The sequence below is a fragment of the Anas platyrhynchos genome, chromosome 5 (assembly GCF_047663525.1).
Source record: "Anas platyrhynchos isolate ZD024472 breed Pekin duck chromosome 5, IASCAAS_PekinDuck_T2T, whole genome shotgun sequence".
Taxonomy (NCBI): domain Eukaryota; kingdom Metazoa; phylum Chordata; class Aves; order Anseriformes; family Anatidae; genus Anas; species Anas platyrhynchos.
Genome location: NC_092591.1, coordinates 16,532,404 through 16,550,690, shown reverse-complemented (window position 1 = coordinate 16,550,690; position 18,287 = coordinate 16,532,404). Strand labels below are relative to the sequence as shown.

The 18,287-nt window shown below is 38.3% G+C and overlaps 1 protein-coding gene across 4 annotated transcripts; it reads left to right on the top strand.

Moving 5' to 3' along the window:
* Positions 1–313: 313 nt before the first annotated feature.
* Positions 314–18,001, top strand: GOLGA5 (golgin A5). Of its 4 annotated transcripts, none has more exons than XM_027458426.3 (13): positions 314–452; positions 953–1,562; positions 4,313–4,534; positions 5,536–5,755; positions 6,309–6,432; positions 7,230–7,433; positions 8,591–8,761; positions 9,414–9,542; positions 11,459–11,557; positions 12,603–12,828; positions 14,077–14,182; positions 15,518–15,581; positions 17,355–18,001. In XM_027458426.3, exons 2-13 carry the CDS (start codon positions 1,004–1,006, stop codon positions 17,433–17,435), a joined length of 2,205 nt encoding a protein of 734 aa, XP_027314227.3. In that variant the 5' UTR covers positions 314–452; positions 953–1,003; the 3' UTR covers positions 17,436–18,001. The 4 variants fall into 4 exon arrangements, with proteins under 4 accessions (XP_027314227.3, XP_027314226.3, XP_071894463.1 ...); XM_027458425.3 differs by having other exon boundaries at positions 953–1,568; XM_072038362.1 differs by lacking the exon at positions 314–452 and adding an exon at positions 459–752.
* Positions 18,002–18,287: the final 286 nt, after the last annotated feature.

The window sequence follows — 18,287 nt, the reverse complement described above, 5'->3', positions numbered from 1 at the left end:
GAGGCATGTCGCGATACCTCAGGTGACCTTTATCTGAAGAAAACCAGGACAACGCCAGGCTGTTTACCCGTTACCCACATCACCCTTGCTCGCACAGCATCTTTAAAGTCCTTTTAGGCGACTTGAGCCTTATCGTGCAGGACATGTGTGCGGGAGGGGCTGCTGAGGGCGATAAGGGGCCCGCCCCCCAGGCCCGGCGGGGCTGGGGCTCCCCCTGCCCCCTCAGCGCCGCACCGCAGCCGGGGGCGGGGCCGGCCCCTCAGGGGCGGTGACGTCACCCCGCGGGGGCGGGGCGTTGCTGGGGGCGGGGCGGGGGCGCTCTCGCCCCGCCCCTCGTCCCGCGTGTGGGCGGGGCTTGGCAACGCCTCCTGCGCATGCCCGGGGGGGCGGCCCGGAAGGCGGCCACGTCTACCGGAAGGGGTTCGGCGGGGCCCGGGCCGCGGCCTGACCCGGTGGGTGGGGGCTGGGGGGGCCGTTGGGGGCCGTTGGGAGCCGTTGGGGGCCGTTGGGGGCCGTTGGGGGCCGTTGGGAGCAGGGAGAGCCCCCCTCTGGGCCCCATATCGAAATCTGCAGGGCAGGCTCGTAAGGAACGGGGTTTGTGTGTGGGGCTGTGGCTGTGGAAGCGTCTGGCCGCGTCTCGTCCTCCCGCCGCTGTGGGTGCTGCCAGCTGCCCGCGGGCCTTGCTGGCTGTGATTACTGCAGCTGGGCCGACCGGCTGGGCGCTGCCTGGCAGCTGCTGGTGCCAGGAGCAGGTACAGTAAGGTTTTGGGTTTGTGCATTGTGCTGAGAAGCAGATATACGCCCGTTCGTTATCCAAACACCGAAACACAAAGCTGTCAGGACAGAAGTTGTAGCAGAATTACAGCCATAACACATGAACGCAGCGTTTTTTCAGGTAGCTCACGCTCTTTGTCTTATCAACACCTGTGTGATTTTTCTCTGTCTTTTCCAGCTCATGTTCCTGAGATTTTAACTTTGTAGAGGTCATCGGCAGGCATCGATCATGTCCTGGCTGGTCGATCTCGCTGGAAAGGCAGAGGATCTCCTCAACAGGGTCGATCAAGGTGCTGCATCAGCTCTGAGCAAAAAGGACACAGCGAGCAGTGCGGTTTATGATAACAAGAATTTGGGCACTGCCAATGAGTATTCCGAACTGCAGCAGCATACGGGAGAGCTGAAGTACCAGACGTCATCCAAAGCAGCCTACATTTCCTCAGCAGCTGATAATATTAAACACCAAAAGGCTACAATCCTAGCAGGAACAGCAAATGTTAAACCAGCACGTAGGACGTCTTCAGAAGTTGCTTCTTCTGCAGAAAGCGTTTCTGCACCCAGAGCTTCCTCACATTTTGTGAGGAGAAAAAAGTCTGAACCTGATGATGAGTTGCTATTTGATTTTCTCAACAGTTCTGAGAAAGAGCCTAATGGAAGGATGGACAGTAAAAGAGAGAAGAGCAAGGCACCTGTTACTCAAAATCACTCTCGGACTTCAAGCATTAGTTCTGTGTCTACGAGTACGCAGAGTGGAAAAACAACTGAAGATAATTCCACCAGGAGCCAAGGCAATGGTAGTTTAATAATATTGAACCTAGTGATATTTAAAACCCACATATGTGTAGGGTAAGGCTAGGCAGTGGATTTGCTGACACTTGAAACATTCAGCATCAGTCAAATGTGTGGAGTTCAGCAGGGCCCTTAACATTTTTCATCACTGGTTTTGTCACACAGATTTGGCAAGCTCTAAAGATTTAGGGTACCTAAAGATCTAGGCTCTAAGGATTTAGGGTACCGCCTAAATCCTGTGGTTTCTTGATACACCTCAGTGCTGCTGCTCACCTCGACCTCCCCGAGCTGTGGGCTGACCCTGCATCAGCTCCTGTGCGTCCCCAGGTAGAAGCATAGGTTCTGGCGCTGCTGCCTTTGTTCCATTGCCCAGGGCTCTTCCCTGGTGATGCCATGTCAGTGAGGCAGTGACATTTGCCACAGGTGGTGGATGGTGCTGGATGTTGTCCAGTGCCCCACCTGGGGTAGTGTGAGTTTTTCTCCCTTCTACCATGAGGGGGTAAGCTGTCAAACTTGCATGGCTTGCAGAGGGGGAAATGGGATGCAGGCAGGCTGTTGTAGAGCTACAGGCTTTATAGAGTGAGATGGATGAGGCCTTTGGGTTTGCCAGAAGTAGTTCGTTACTGCAGTCTGTGTCCAGAACCTGCAATAGCTTGCAGGCCAGGTGGTCAGAACTTGGGGCTACTCTCAAGTCTCTTCTAAGGAGAATGCAGCTGGAAAGTGTCAGGAACTCATGGTCTCTGTCTCCAACCTATATCCTTACTGTCATTTTCTATAAAATTGAAGCAAAGGATTGTATTCCTTAATTACATAGTTAGAATATTACTTCTTCAGAACACTGAGCATGTGAAGCACTGTATGTGCTAGTTTTTGGCTAACTGTATTAAGTATGCTGAAGAGTGGAAGACGTAAAAAGGAGTCACTTCCAAAAAGATGTGACTGTTTAGTATTTCTGGGTCTGTAACTTTTCAGTAAGGCTTCATAGTCACATATGTGAAACGACACCATGGCATACTCTGTGTTGATAATTGGTGCTCAGGGAATACGCTTGTTTTGCTCAGTGTGGTCCGTTGAGTTTTCTTCTGAGGGTTTTTGAGTAGTTCTGCATCTTGGAGCAGCCAAGTGAGGAAGTGTGCAATTAATGCATAGAGTTGGAGAACACTAGTTTCAAAGTCAACTGCATAGATACTGCGTTTAGGTAGCCGTTTAACAGTTGTTGGAATAGATTATGGTCCATTAGCTGTAGACAAAAACAATTAATGCTAAAGTTTGTACATTGCCCTGGATGCAATTCAGTATGTGCTGTAAATAGCTAATTTCTTGCTTCATTAGCTTCATTAATCTCTTGAGCTTTCCAGACAAAGGAATGAAGATAGATTGTCTGGTAATTTGGAAGTTGTGTGAGTTGAAAGGAAGGAAACAACATTTTGTAGAACCATTTAAATAGTAAAGAGATTTGAGAAAACGTGGAATGAATTTTGTTGTCACTGCAGCTACTTGCTGGGACGTTGCTCAGCATTAACACTGTCCCAGCTCCCTGGGCACCGGGTGATACAGCCTGTTGCAGTGGTAGCCAGAAAGGTGGAGCAGGTTGGCTGGAATCACAAAGTGAAATAAGTAAGACAGTGGCAGCTAAACTGCCGTCTTGTGTAGAATTTGTTGCGGTCTTTCCCCATGGATTTTCATGTTACATGCCAGGGATGTACTGAATTCCGAAGTCGTGGTTTTGGATCACCTGCTTATTTGCTCCTTGCATGACACGCTGTCTTATGTTTACACTGGTGCAAAGCTTCCAGCTGTTTGCACATTGAAATCAAGACTGCCAGCGTGGCTGCACGAATTTCAGTCTCGATTCCAGTTTGCATACAGCTGGAAGAAGTGCCCTGTGTATGTGTGCATGCTGGAGAGGGGCTGTAGCTTCCCCCATTGTCACAGGGGATTCTTCAGACAGCTGCCAGGAATTCCCTTGCTGTTCTCACTGTGGTTCTAAGATTAAAAAAAAAAAGTAAGAATCTGCATTGTGGTTTTCATAATTGAGAGAATTAGTTTCTGTTGGCAGAAAGCTTTTAACAGTTTGACAGAGTGTATCTACCTTACATTTTCCCATTAGAGAAAGGAAAGGTTACGCTTCTGCTTTGAGTCACTGCAAATATTTCTCATAGTAAAAGTACTTTTAAAAAGCAGAATTGTCAGTTAAATGATGTTTTGACTGAAGTGATTCTTAAAATGCTTGTTTACATAGAAGTAACTAAAACATGTAGTTGTGTGGCTGAATTACATATTTAGGCTTGACACCAAAGTGATAAAATATGGCCATCTGAACAGATTTTTTAAAAATAAAATCTGTGTCTGTAAAATCAAACCCTTAATGGAAAACCAGATGAATTTATACATAGCAAGTACTGCAATTTTTAGTATTTTTAGTATCTTCTGCTATTCTTGCAGCTTCTGAAGACATCTCTGGGCAGCATAGTCATAAAAAAAGTGTTAACATCTCAGAATCCAAATGAGAAATTTAATGACTTTTGTCTTGCTTGGTTAGCAAAATCGCTGCATGATGCCTATATACTGTCTGTTATGTGCAAGTCCGTGTGGAGAAGCAGTGCCATGTTCCATTTCAATATAAGCTATTTTGATTTTTTTTTATTGGATTAAATGCATTTAACCACTGGTGCATAACGTGAAATTACTGTTTGTGTCAAGGTGATCTCCAAATAGGTACAGTTCTAACTTGTCTCTCTCTGTACAGAAACTCCAGACAGTTCAGATTCTGGTCTGGGAGCACAAGTGGATGGCGTGAAGGATTCCTCGCTAAGTGCAGTAGCTAATCCTAGCCTTACAGCTAATGATGATCTTAAATCACACGAGCTATCCAATCTTCGCCTGGAGAATCAGCTGTTGCGGAATGAAGTGCAATCTTTAAATCAAGAAATGGCATCATTAATTCAGAGGTCCAAAGAAACACAAGAAGGTACTGTAGTTTGGAAACTAAACTATATGATATAGTTAAAATGCTAGTAAGCCAGAAAATGATGCTGTTACTGTGTTAGTGTTCTATAACTATAATAAAGTCTTTCTAGTGAATTAGGATGTATGACTTACCAAGCAAAATGATTCCTGGATTTCAGAATAATGGTCTTAGAGAAACTAAAAGTCTTGTTCAACTATGAAACTAACACAAATGTTGACAGGAATGATGTAGTTGAGTTAGTTTCACAACTTGCACCTTCTTAAAACAACAGATGTTAACATTATTAGAATAGTCTCCCTGCCTTTCAAAAGTCCTGGCAAAATAATTATGAGTAAATTTCTTTAAGTACTTGAAACGTGATTACTCTCTGGCTGTAAGCTATGATCTCTAAAGCCTGTAAATTGACATTTAAAATACCAGATGTAATATTTTTATATGATTTTGCTAGCTTTTTCAATGCCCCATGAAGTGGCAAATATAACAAATGAGTATAAAAGCACTTCAGTAATAAAATGTTTGTCAAACTGCTACAGTTAGGCACAAGACAGAGGGACTGTTTTTGTTTCTCAAAGTAACTGTATGAGCCAGAGAGCTTTCGTCTCCATTGAAGCTTAACAAGTAATCTTTGATTAAAAACAAAAGTCTAGGTGAGTATTCAGGTGTTATTTAAACAATGATGTATTTTTCTGCTGACTGTATTTCAGGTTGATCTTACTGTCACATTTAGTTGAACTGGATGCTTTATGCAGAGGTTTCCAAAGGTTTGCTCACACAAACAGGGCTATTCAATAGTAGTTCGTTGCAAGGGATGAGGCAAATAACAGTGTCAGAATGAGGATGCCAGTTTTGAGACCATGTGTAAATGGTCTGACAGCCGGAGTCTGGCATTTGTTATGTCTTGGTAGCTCACAAAGTTTCAGCACTACTGACGTGCATCCTGGCCACTTACACTTGGAATTCTCTATTTGTAAAAACTTCAAAAAAAATGTTTTACTTTGTAGAATTGAACAAATCCCGGGAAAGAGTGGAAAAGTGGAATGTTGATCATTCGAAGAGTGACAGGATAGTTAGAGAACTTCGAGCTCGAGTTGATGATCTGACGGAAGCTGTTGGTGCCAAGGATTCCCAGCTAGCTGTGCTGAAAGTACGCTTGCAAGAAGCTGACCAGCTTTTAAGTTCTCGGACAGAAGCTTTGGAAGCATTGCAGAGTGAAAAATCACGGTACATCATAATTTCAGACTTCATGACTTTGCAAATAGTAGTAAGCTTCAAAATTCAAAGTAGAATAGTCTCTTTAAGAATAAAAACGACTAAACTAATGTGGGTAGACTGCATCAACTTTTGAAATATGAACGTTTACGTTAAGCCCATTACATCATAGCTGGCAGTGGAAACTGGGTAAATAAATACGAGCAATTGCCACCTCATCATTGAAATACGTTTTGTATAATGTATTTACATTTATGTCACAGGCCTGAAGCTAAAGTTCTCAAGAAATATTTACCTTGAAAAATCCAAGTGCTTATCCACACATATAAAGACTTTTTGACTTATGTCAGTGCTGGGATATGAGTCTGCCCTTGGATGTTCCAGAATATAGGTCAGGGAGGGGCTACGTGAGTTACTGACTCCACACCTCACCACCGTATCCAGCCATGTTCAGTAATTTACCGTGTAAATTTTTGAGGCTGGTCTTAAAATGAGGTAGTCATATTTCTGCCTTAAAATCACACTAGATTTCTTATTTCTCACTTAATATGTGTATCGCTTTCAGGATAATACAAGACCACAGTGAAGGGAGCAGTCTGCAAAATCAAGCCCTTCAAACCCTTCAGGACAGGTTGCGTGATGCAGACTCTGCACTGAAGCGAGAGCAAGAAAGTTACAAACAAATGCAGGTTAGATGGGAAGATTAAAGAAGAGTTTCAGACTCTCCTTTTGAGATCAAATCTGTGAGGTTCTTACTACTGTCTTTTTCCCTTGACTCTATTTCCTGCTCAGGGTACTAAGTGCTTGGAAACATGTGCTGCTTCTGTTGCACTAGCATCCATGATGCTAGTTTACTTTCTGTTATTTTGAAAGCTTTATGATTAAAAGCTTTTGAGAATTGATGCTGATTTTTTTTAATGTTATATTTGATGTAAAAACATATTTTAAAACCAAATCTGTAATCAATTTAATTTTCCATGTGTGGGTTGTGTCCCCACCCACTGTCTCGCAGTTTTAGTGTGCAATCTTAAGAATATTAGGCTGAGTGATTACTGCTATTGTAAATGTGGTAGTTCATGTTGCTGGAGCCCGTGCATTCCACATTTAGCGTGCCTTATTATACATTAATAACATCTATGAAAATCCTTATTGGTGTGTTTTTTTTTTTAATTACATCAAAATGTGGCAGTTGAAATTTGATAATATTTTTTTCACAAAGACCTTGCTTTTTGTTTACCAAGTATATGTAAACCATAAGACCCACTTCTGATGTGGGAAAGAAATTTATATTTTTACTGTTCTCATTCGCCATTTCCTTAAGCTAGCAGGATTTCTTGCACATAGCACTAATGCATCTTTAAGTTGGAGGCAGTTGATGTGAGGTGTTGTTTCAAGAGTAGTTGCTTTTAAACTTTTATTTCTTGCTTTCTAGGTTAAAGTTGAGATTGTGTTTAAACACAACGTATTGTTTCTTTATTGCTAATAGAATGAGTTTGCGGCACGTTTAAGTAAACTGGAAGCAGAACGTCAGAAATTGGCAGAAGGGATAACTGAAGCAGAAAGAAAGTTTTTAGATGAAAAAAGGCGAGCTGATGAGCTTCAGCAGCAAGTCAAAGTAACTAAAAACCACCTAGAATCTGCAAAACAGGAACTGGCAGACTACAAACAAAAAGCGACTCGCATACTCCAAGTAAGCATTTCTTCAAAGAAATCCAGTTTGATCTGTACACCTAAGTTTTTAATGTGCTATGCCTCAAGTAATTCAATCTGTGTTTTTTCCATGTAATCTGTAATTTCCTTTGGGGTATACGATACCTGTACAGAACAGCTACCAATCTGCATTTTGTACCTCCAAAATTCAAGTTTACAGGTTGGTTTTCATAATTAAAATGGAAGCTTGGGTCCTGAACTTAAAGAAATACCCAAGTGAACCATTGCACTTACTGTGCAATAGCTGTCAATGTGTGCCTCATCAAAGAGCCTGATCTTAGGCAGATAGATACATAGACGTAACCTACAATTCGTTCCACACCCTGTGTTCTTGTGTCAAGAAATTGCTCTATTCTGCTTGAGGCTGAAGCACAGCATGCCATGGATGGTTATGTGTAAATCAAAGAAAATATTTTTATATATACTCAAAGGTTGCACTATATAAACAATGGCAAAATTACATAATTTGTGCAGTACTTCGTAATTTATCAAAGTTAGAAAAAACAAACTTGGCTAATTTGAGTTTTGTTTATGAAAGTTAGCAAAATGTTAAAGGTAAAATCTATTTTAGGTTCATGAATTTAGTCTGATACCTGAGGACAGTATTTAAATCATCATGATGAATACAAGACGCATGAGATCAGGAACCAATGTCAAGCTAATGTTAGGTTGATTCTGAATAAAAAGGTTCATTTTGTTTCCCAGAAGAGTTATTGCTGGTTTTGGTTCTTACTTGGCTCTGCTGGCAGGAGAAAGGATAGACTAAAGCTTTGCCAGAAATGTCTGTCTGGTCTCGTGTGTTACCTGGAAAGCCAGAATTTTTATCAGTGACATGTTTAACAATCCATGCACTAAAACCAAAAACGTTACTCTTCTTCAGATAACACAGGCTTTCAGTGAACCCAATCTAATGGTGTGTAAGAAATCAGAAAAAATAACAGTAGAGAACCATTTTCCATTTTAAAATCTGTAGGGTCATTAGTAACTTGGCTAAAAGAACAGATAAAGCACTTCATTTCACAGATAAAGTACTTCAAGTGTACATCTACATACGAATTCTAGAGCAAAGCCATTTTGACAAGTTTTTGAGCACTTGTTAAATATTGCTGTCAATAATATATTGATTTGTTATTTCAGTCCAAAGAAAAGTTGATAAACAGCCTAAAAGAAGGCTCTGGTATTGAAGGTATGGATAGCCATACAGCAAGCACAATGGAACTGGAAGAACTGAGACATGAGCGTGACACGCAGAGAGAAGAAATACAGAAGCTAATGGGGCAAATACAGCAGATGAGAACAGAGCTGCAGGTAGCTATGATTACTACGCGTCTGTGTAGTTAACTATGTACAAAGGTCTGTGTTCTTGTGTACTTTAGGGCTGATGCTTCTAATATTTACTTGTTTACTTGACCTAGTATTAAAACAAGCCAACTTTTTCTCAACGTGGGGCAAATACCTGTAGATACCCAATTTCTACCCATGTTCTCTCACTCCTGCTGGTGGGAGGAGTACTGTGGATACCATTCTTTCTTTCCTCACTATTACACGCTCCTTTTGAGGTAAGCATTTCTTTCCAAACAAGCCTGGTGACTTGTGCAGAGATTACAGTTGCTTCAAGGATTAGTAGCCCTTGCAGAAAAGGATATAGGTAATCTGAGTCTGGGGCATAATTGGCTTAACCCAGCAGTTGCGTGTGAGCCTGCTTCACACACTTGTAGCCTCTAAACAGTAGAAGGGAAAAAATCACTTGGAGGCTTCTCATGTTTACAAAATGCATTTATCTTATTTCTATTATAATAAAAATAATCTGTATAGAATGAGTGAATGTCACTTATTTCATTTACCATCACAGTCATTGTTCTTGGAAGGATTTTTGAAGATAAAACTCTTTGCTGTTACCTATGACAGATTGCAGTATTGTTTAAGTGTTAGTGAAATGGGAACATTCTGTTAATTTCAGGATATGGAGACTCAGCAGGTGAGTGAAGCTGAGTCAGTGAGGGAGCAGCTTCAAGACCTACAAGAGCAAATAGCAGCACAGAAAATGGCCAAGCAAGAGACAGAAGCTGAACTAGAACGGCAAAAACAGGTAAGGAATTCTTGAAAGCTGATTGGGCTGTCTTATTTTAGGCCCCATTTGGTGTCATCAGTAGAGCATTCAGCTTAATGAAAGAGTAGCTTATATGGTATTTAGATTATTTTTTTCTTCCTGTATTCTAAAGAAATCCCCTTAAGTTTAATGAGTGTCACTAGGCCACAGTGCAACCAGTAAGAAGCAGTACTCCTGATAAATGGAGATCTCAGTGATGTATTAAAGAATAAATATGACAGTGGGGAGTGCACAAAATTGATGGTGATCTTGAATTTTATTCAGCAGGGGAACAATTCTACAACGGGGGTATAGTAGGATTTGTAACTGTTATTTATATCAAGAAATTTAAATACTAAAAATGGTTACAATAGGACTTCCTGTGCTCAATTTCTACATAAGACTTAGCTCTTCAAACAGTGTTATTGTAATACCAAATTCGTAGTCTTTTTAATCTACTCTTTAGTCAGTTCTGAAGCTAGAGTTTAGTTTCAAAATGCTGTATAAGAAAAATAGCTGGTAAAATGGTACTAGTGAATTTTGTCAGATCTTGTCATCTTTTTAAGCAGTTTTGTGCTAGAAAGAGGGGGGGAAGGCAAACTCATATTTTAAACTAAATATTTAGTAGAAATCGGACAAATGATTTGCATCCTATTAAAATTTCTGTTTCAGAAAAAAAGCTCATGTAAGGAGAATTAATAATGAGGAAAGCGGGAGAGTACACTGTATCTGCTAGGAACAATTTATCTTACAGGATTATCTGTCCTTTCAGAAATTACATTTTAATGAGATGCTAGCAGCTTGAACTAATTAAAAGGCAGAAGTTGAGGTCTGCTGTTGATGGATAGCTGATGTTTATTATATCATAGCAGATGGTAGTCTGTATTATGTTACTCCTGCCGTTCTGAAGGGTATATTTTATGTCAATACTATGTATAGAAAAAGTGAGGTAAAATCTTTTTTTTTTTTTAAAAAACAAACAAACAAACAAAAAAAAAACATTATCAGTTATTACAGAAAACGAAGTATTCCTTTTGATGACATACAGGTACATGTGCTTTTAAGGTAATTGTGTGCATTGATAACTTAATAGAATTGTGGTCTGTTCAACCTGGGAATTGCTTTAACTTGGTGTAAGGTTTCTGAGATTGAAGATGGAAAATAAGTAGAGGTTATTTCTTGTGTATCTGATGGTTTGAAGGAAAAATATAATTATCTGTCTTCTGTAGCAGCTTATAGCTGAAATACAGTGATTCAAAGGCTGTCTTAAATTAAAAGACAAGTATGGTAGGTATTTAAGTAGGAGTTAACACAGCCACTAAATGCTGGAAGAAACAAAACTTACAGTTAGTTTTTGCTGTTCGGTAACTTGTCCCTTGCTAATGTTCCTTCCCATTTCCCCTCCCCTCCATTACATTCATTTATCCTAAACTTTTAAGGAAGATCTGTGTCGTACACAGACATGCCAAAGTTGTTGTTTTTTTTAACTTAAAAAAAAAATATATCTTCAGTTGATGGGTTTGTTTTAGAAATACAGATTCCTCCAAAGTATTTCCTAATTCTTTAAGTTACATGGCATCATTTAAAGACAGCAATATAATAAACAGAATATAAGGACGATAAATCATATTCCCAATGAAATCTTGTGAACCAGTCTGGACTAGTGTTTGTTAGGTCAGTTTTCACAAAAGAATTTGATAGTCTTCTAGGTTCTATCCTCATACTCTGTTCTTTTCTTTTTTTTTTTTTTTTTTTTCTTTCCTTGGTGCTAGACAGACACTTCTAAAATTATATTAAATTTCAGTTTATATTTGATTGAAGTGTATTACCTACTTGTGTTCTACTGTGAAACTCTTGATAAAAGAACGTCTCAAAGTACACATGTATGAAAAAAATCTTTGTGATCTATTTCGTAGGAACTCCATTATACTGAGGAGGAATTGTATCGAACAAAAAACACTTTGCAAAGCAGAATAAAAGACAGAGAGGAAGAAATTCAGAAGCTCAGAAATCAGGTACTGTATATAGAAAATAACTTTATTACCTTTACTTATGAAATCAGGGTTGAAAACTATTAATTTGCTTAAGCTGCACAAAAGACACAAAAGTTCTAGTAATGGGTTAGTGTGTACTTGTTTGCAATACGGAGTAGAGCTTTAAATGGAGAGAGTACAAGAATGCAACCACGAAGTAGTAAATAATGTAATTTTATACTTATATGTGCTTTTGTCTTCAGAAGAAAAAAAATCATCTGTGACACAACTAGACCTGTTGGGGTGGTGCTGGATCAACACTCTTCTTTCTGAAAACTAAAAAGTCATTGGTATTTGATTTGGTCATCACTATTTCTGCAGGGATCCTTTTAATTGGGCATGGGAAAATAAGATGTCCTTCAGACTAGTTACCTGTCTAGCCTACTGTTCAATCTCAGACAGTGATAATGAGGACAGAATGTGAGCCTGGCCACTTTCTTCACTCCCTTGTGCTCCTTCATCACCTGCCGTTGTGTTAGACATGTTAGAGTTTTAAGTCCCTGCTAATTTCTGCCAGTATGTTTGTGGAACTCTTTTCCTTAAATCAGTCTAATCCTTTTTAGAACCTTCTGATAGTGTCAGCCATCATCAGCCTCCTTGGACAGTACAAAGGCATCAGCCTTATTTTGTGTAAATTATCTTAGCATAACAAAAAGTTGTCAATATTTAAAGAAGCTGATAACCTAGGGTCGGCTGTGGTCAGCTGTACAGTTAGTGTCAGAAGATTTGAAAACTTGTGTAGTGTGATACAAAGTTTGTGAGCCTTTTGGCAGATGATTTTTCCGGTAATGTTGGTTTCAAGAATACCTGCTACCTGCCCTGGTACATTATATTCCACTTGTATTTCTTGATATCTCACTGCCTCTGGCTCCTGCTGATTCCACTGTCTCATCATTGAAGCTACATCTTAATGGTATATGATGGATCGGGTCTAAAATGGGAGCGAATAAACGGGTTTTGTAATATGTCATGTTTGTCAGATTTTGCATGTGTTCTGATTTTTTTTTTCCTTTGCTTTGTTTTTTAGCTCACAAACAAGGCTCTAAGTAGTAGTAGTCAGACTGAATTAGAAAATCGGCTTCATCAGCTGACAGAAACACTTATTCAGAAGCAGACTATGTTAGAGAGCCTGAGCACAGAGAAAAACTCACTTGTTTATCAGCTAGAACGGCTTGAGCAACAGCTGAAGGCTATCCAAGGCAGTAGTTCTAATGGACCTTCCATTAACATGTCGGGAATTGATGGTGCTGAAGGTAAGTAGTGAATGCTAATATTTAAAACTCCATCCTTTCTGCAGTTCAGCCTTCTGTATTTCCTAATGTCTTTTCCTGTAGGTCTTGAGTTTATAAAGGGAAAAAAAAATATGAAAATGGTGCTTATAGCAGAGACCTTGTTAGCAACAGCCAGTATCAAAAATAGTTAAATTAAAACCTCCTTTTTGTCCGTAAGTGCTATAAGTAAATTTAATAAAGCCAATTTAATTCTTAGTACTGTGACATTATTAGAACAGTCTTATTTACAAATCCTGTCACAGGTGCAAATAAATCTGTCTTTGGGGGTTTAAACGGAATCTTAGGAGCAGGAAGTATTGTTCCCTTTCAGAAAGGTGTTGGGAGGTGAGCATTAACATGGAACTTCTGAGACCTGATAAGAATTTCCTCCTTTCTTCCTGTTCTTCTTGAAAAGCAGCTTAAAATATGGGGGTTCTACTCTTAGGTGGGTTTATCTGTACTGTGTAGCAATCATCCTGTCTATAGGAGAACCTCAGCAGACAATACATGGTTTTGAGATGTTACTTCTCAGAGTCAGTTTGAAATTTTATATTTACATATATGAGAAGTGATTTCAAAAGCAATGAATGAATTTTAAGAGGTGTAAAATGACAATCTAGGCTTTTGTTTCTTTGCTTGTGAAAGACCTTTAAGAAAGTCAGGAGAAACTAGCAAATTTCCTTTTGGTTTGTTTTTAAGCAATTTCAGTAAGTTTCTTTATGCAATTACAATTAATCTGAGAATCCTTTTTTAATAAAGTTGATGCATAGTAAAAGTATAAATAGAAATATTTGGAATATACAAGTTAGTATCATAAATGCTGTCAAAATTTTACTGTATGAGAATTAAAGGCAAAAAAAAATTATAGGATCAAACCTGTGATTTTATATACGTAAAAAATTATTTTAAAGAATTAAAGAATTATTATTGCTTAATAGAGTTAGATACCAAGCTTTTGGTATCAGTATTTTGTCCTGGGTAATCTGTCCATCTTATTAACGGAAAAAATTAAGTGTACTGAATTGAAGAGATGCTTAACTTGATTGTAAGTTTATCAGGAACCCTCCCGTCACGCCACACATCCTTGCCTCCATCAACATGGAACTAACAAATCATGAATCACTGTTTCTGATTTTTATATATCTTTGTTGTAAACTATTTATTTTACTTAGACAATAACTTAGCTGGTTTTAGTTTAATGAGATGTTTTGTTTTCTTTCCTTCAAATAGGTGCTCGTATGCGTAATGTTCCTGTCCTTTTCAGTGACATGGATACTAACATGGCAGGAATGTATGGGAGAGTTCGCAAAGCTGCCAGTAGTATAGATCAGTTTAGGTAAGTGTGTGCTAAACGAATACATCTTCTAATTACTGGAGTCCTTTTGCAGTTTTCTGTCACGCAGCTTCTGTTTTGAATTGCTTTTATCACAGCAAAAGTAAAAAATAATGAAGCTAATATACTGAGTACAGTATAAATTACTAAATATTGACCTAGTTCACTTGTGCTTTCCAAGGATATTTATATCCTTGGGATGTTACAAGCTATAGTAAATTATTCAGACAGTGCTCTTCTATCCTGTAGGTTTTGATACAGGAGGATCATTAAACTTTATACAAAAAAAAACCTTTTTCTTTACCAACTCCCACATTTTTCACTTTGAGGTTTTGATTGTGTCTGGGTACTGTATGAGTATTAGTGGGGGAATGTTATGTATGCTTGGGGACTGTCAGTTTCTTCTCTTTAGGCATCCTAATGAAGGCAGAAGGCAGGATTCTGGGTTCAGACCTGGTACAACTGTTTACTGTAAAAGAAAGATGACTAACCGTTCAAAGAACTAGTAGACAAAAATCATGCTGGACCCAGCAAATGACTTACTTTCATCCGTTTTCTCAGCAGTTAGTTTAATTATCAGTATTCACAGCAAAGGTGTGCCCCAAAACTTCAGCCAAATACCAGTAGAAAACAAAATTAGGTAGTGCTTTTTAATCCTCAGGTATCTTAACAGGAAATCCTTTGCGCTTTCATGGTACTGTAATTTCACTGTGAAGAATATTGGGATTTCCTTTATTGGAGCCAATTATCCGAGATGTTTTAATACTTAGCTTCACTTGGCAGTATCATAATCACTTCAATATGTGTATGTGTTTGTTTTTTTTTTTTTAAAGCAACATTATTGAGCAACAGTGCACATCTAGTACAGTATACTTTATAGTGTTGTAGCAGTAAACTTTGAAAACCTATGTCCTTTTCATTAATAAAATGCAAGAATGTTGATCTGTTAGATTTTACAAATGAGAACAAGGTTTTTAGATGCTTCATTTTTTTTTTTTTTAAAGATTTATGAAAGCTCCTCAAGTAACAAAATTTGGCAAATTTGTGAGTTTAAAATGCCTATATCACTTCTTAGCTCTATTCATAACTTCTGGGCCTAGCATGTGACAAAAAAAAAAAAAGATTACCTTTAGTGGTCTAAATTCTGAATTTTCTCATTCCATTGAATGTCTTGAATACATGAAGTAAAATTCAAGTCAGAAACAAAGATGTATATAACATCAGCGGTAATTTGAGTTTGTGATGAGTAGAATGAGAGGAATGGGATTTTTTTTTTGCTTGCTGCTAACTTGTACATGTTTGTGTTTGTTTTTTTTTTTTTCCCTTACACTTGTATAGCATTCGGCTAGGAATCTTTTTAAGACGGTATCCCATAGCAAGAGTCTTTGTAATCATCTATATGGTAAGTTTTCTTCAAAGTAAGAAAATAGTATAAGTTTTTGATAGCCTATTCACGTAGTACATCTGAAATTGAAATTTGATGTTTAAAAGCAAAAGGCTATATAATTAACTTCAACAACTCAATGTTGGTACTTTTTTTTTCAGTAGAATATTTAGTAGTACTTACAAAACAGCATTCTGGAGTCATGTTGCTTGCCAGTTTTCCTTTTTTCCTATGAATTCTTGGAATAGAATTTTAAAGACATTCGTGTGACCACCATTTAAAAGACTGTAAAAAATGGAGTGAGAATTAAAATACAAAACGGTATTGTGACCTATATACACTGAGTTCAGGAAATTGACTTCTACTGTAGGTGTTCTTAATACTTGCCCATCCACTTTTTTTCAGTAATTAATAATCATGCTACTCTAGAAGTTGAAAAAGTAGCAAGTAAAGTTGTTTCTACTAGAATTCACCAAGTAGTAGAAAGTTGCTTATCCATATCAGGTGAGATTGTCAGCTGCAATTGATAAAAATGAAATTCCTTCCTTTTCCACTGGAGGGCAGATGTCTGTCGATTGAAGTGACCTGTGGTAAGGTATGTGTGCAGTCTGTCCTGCTTGAAAATACTCATTAGTCAAGTCTTTGAAATGAAAGAAATTATATTGCTTTAGAACACATAATGATTTCTCTGAACAGAGTCTCTGAGAACAACTGTCACTGTTTCAGGAAATAAAGCAGAGGCACATAAATCAAGGAAATGACAGTTTTCCCCTGTGATGGTTTCTTTCAGCTTATTAAGTACTGTAAGGAACAGGGCTCTTTAATTCCTGACCTCTCTTTCTTCATGACTTAGGCTTCCCAATATGTGAATAAAATGCTTTGTGCTAAAACACTGAAGAATTTTACTGCCGAAGCTACTCGATAATGGTTGCACAGGAGCCCTCTATTGGGCAATCAATGACAATTACCCTTTTTCAGCTGGAACCTTGGCTATGACTATTGTAATTTTAATGCATAGGTCTTTTTTTTTTTAATATTTTTTTAAATGTGGCTTAGGTACTGTCAGTTATCTCCCTTTGTTACACCCAGAGCAACTGTATTTGGTTACTGGAAAAGGTTCCCCAGAGAACTCCAGCAAGCTCGGTGCCATGATTGCTTCAAGAAACATTTGGACATTGCTCTCGGATGCATGGTCTGATTTTTGGATGGTCGTAGGTGGAGCCAGGAGTTGGACTCTGATCCTTGCGGATCCCTTCTGACTTAGGATAATCTATGATACTGTATAATTTCAACAAAATTTGAATGAGAATTTATGTTCCTATGATGTTCATAAAAATACCTCAAAACAGTGCCCTTAGTAAGGGGAAGGAAAGTAGAGCTCAGCTGCTTTTGCACTGTCTGGTATCAGTCAGTTTGTACAGGAGCTGTGGCTTACTGCTTGCTCTAGGCTGATCACACAATGTGGTTTCTGTGGGCTAGGCTGGGTATTGGGGAGAACACCTGGAATTATTGGGGCATGGATGGAAAGAGGAGGCAGAGGACATAAAGAAGCCACCTGGATTGCTGTAGATTTCTTTTTGTTGTTTGTATAAAATCTTTAGCTTTGTGTGAATGGCATCTTCAGTATCTGACTCAGCATTTCATTATGCAAATGAGAATTCATTTTTTTAGAAGAATAATATGAAAAATACTTAAAATATTTGTGCAGAAATAGCTTCTTTTAACTTACAATCATCATTTACAGCAACAATGTATGTGCTGATAAGTTAATGCTTTCTTCTCTTTTCCCAGGCATTGCTTCATCTGTGGGTAATGATTGTTCTACTTACCTACACCCCAGAAATGCATCACGACAGTCCCAGTGGCAGATAGACCGAGACAGGACCATATGCTGTGCTGTGTAACTTGGACTGGCAGTGTATTTAGAGTAATCAGTCCAGAAATACTGGAAAACTTTTTCTCATGGTGTATAGGAAGAATGAAACCATCATGCCTGATTTATCACTACTTCTTAAATACACGTGTAATACTATGTAGCTCTTCTGATTTACCTAAAAAAGCATCACTTTCCTGAAGAAATAAAGCTATTAAGTTAAGCTCAGTTTAGCTTTTACATTTTACATAAACCTTCCCATGGTTAGTGTAAAAGATAAAGCTTGCACCTACAGAGAAATGCAAGGATTGTTGAAGTTACAGATAAATAAACTGTTTTAGAAAGTGCTGGTTATGGGCTATGGTCAGGTTAAAAACTGTACTTAGCAATTTAAATAAACCTTTCTTTCTGGTTTCTTTCAGTCTGCTTTTGCACTTCTGTTTTTAACTTTGTAAATAGTAGTCTTTTCTTTAAGGAAACTGTTAAACTGAAAAAATAACAATGGATTGGTGCAATATCTTTTTGTAAATAAGCTGAAAAATAAAATATTATACATTCTTCTTAGCTTTGTACTTCGGTGCAATAGATGTATCTTCCCTATCAGCTGAATAGTGGGGTTGCCTATTTAAATGCTGGTACTAGAGCTTTATTGGAGAGAGAGAGAAATGGAGGTTTCAAGAAGGAAGGTTCAAATCCTTCAGAAATAGTGGTGTTTCCTTTTCCTCTTGAAAGTTATGTATTTTAACTGCATTTTCTTATATACCTCTCATTACTACGTGTCTTAATCAAACCTTATAGTCACTGAAATATTTATTTTCTAAAACTTTAGGTACCTAATTAAAGCTATTTCT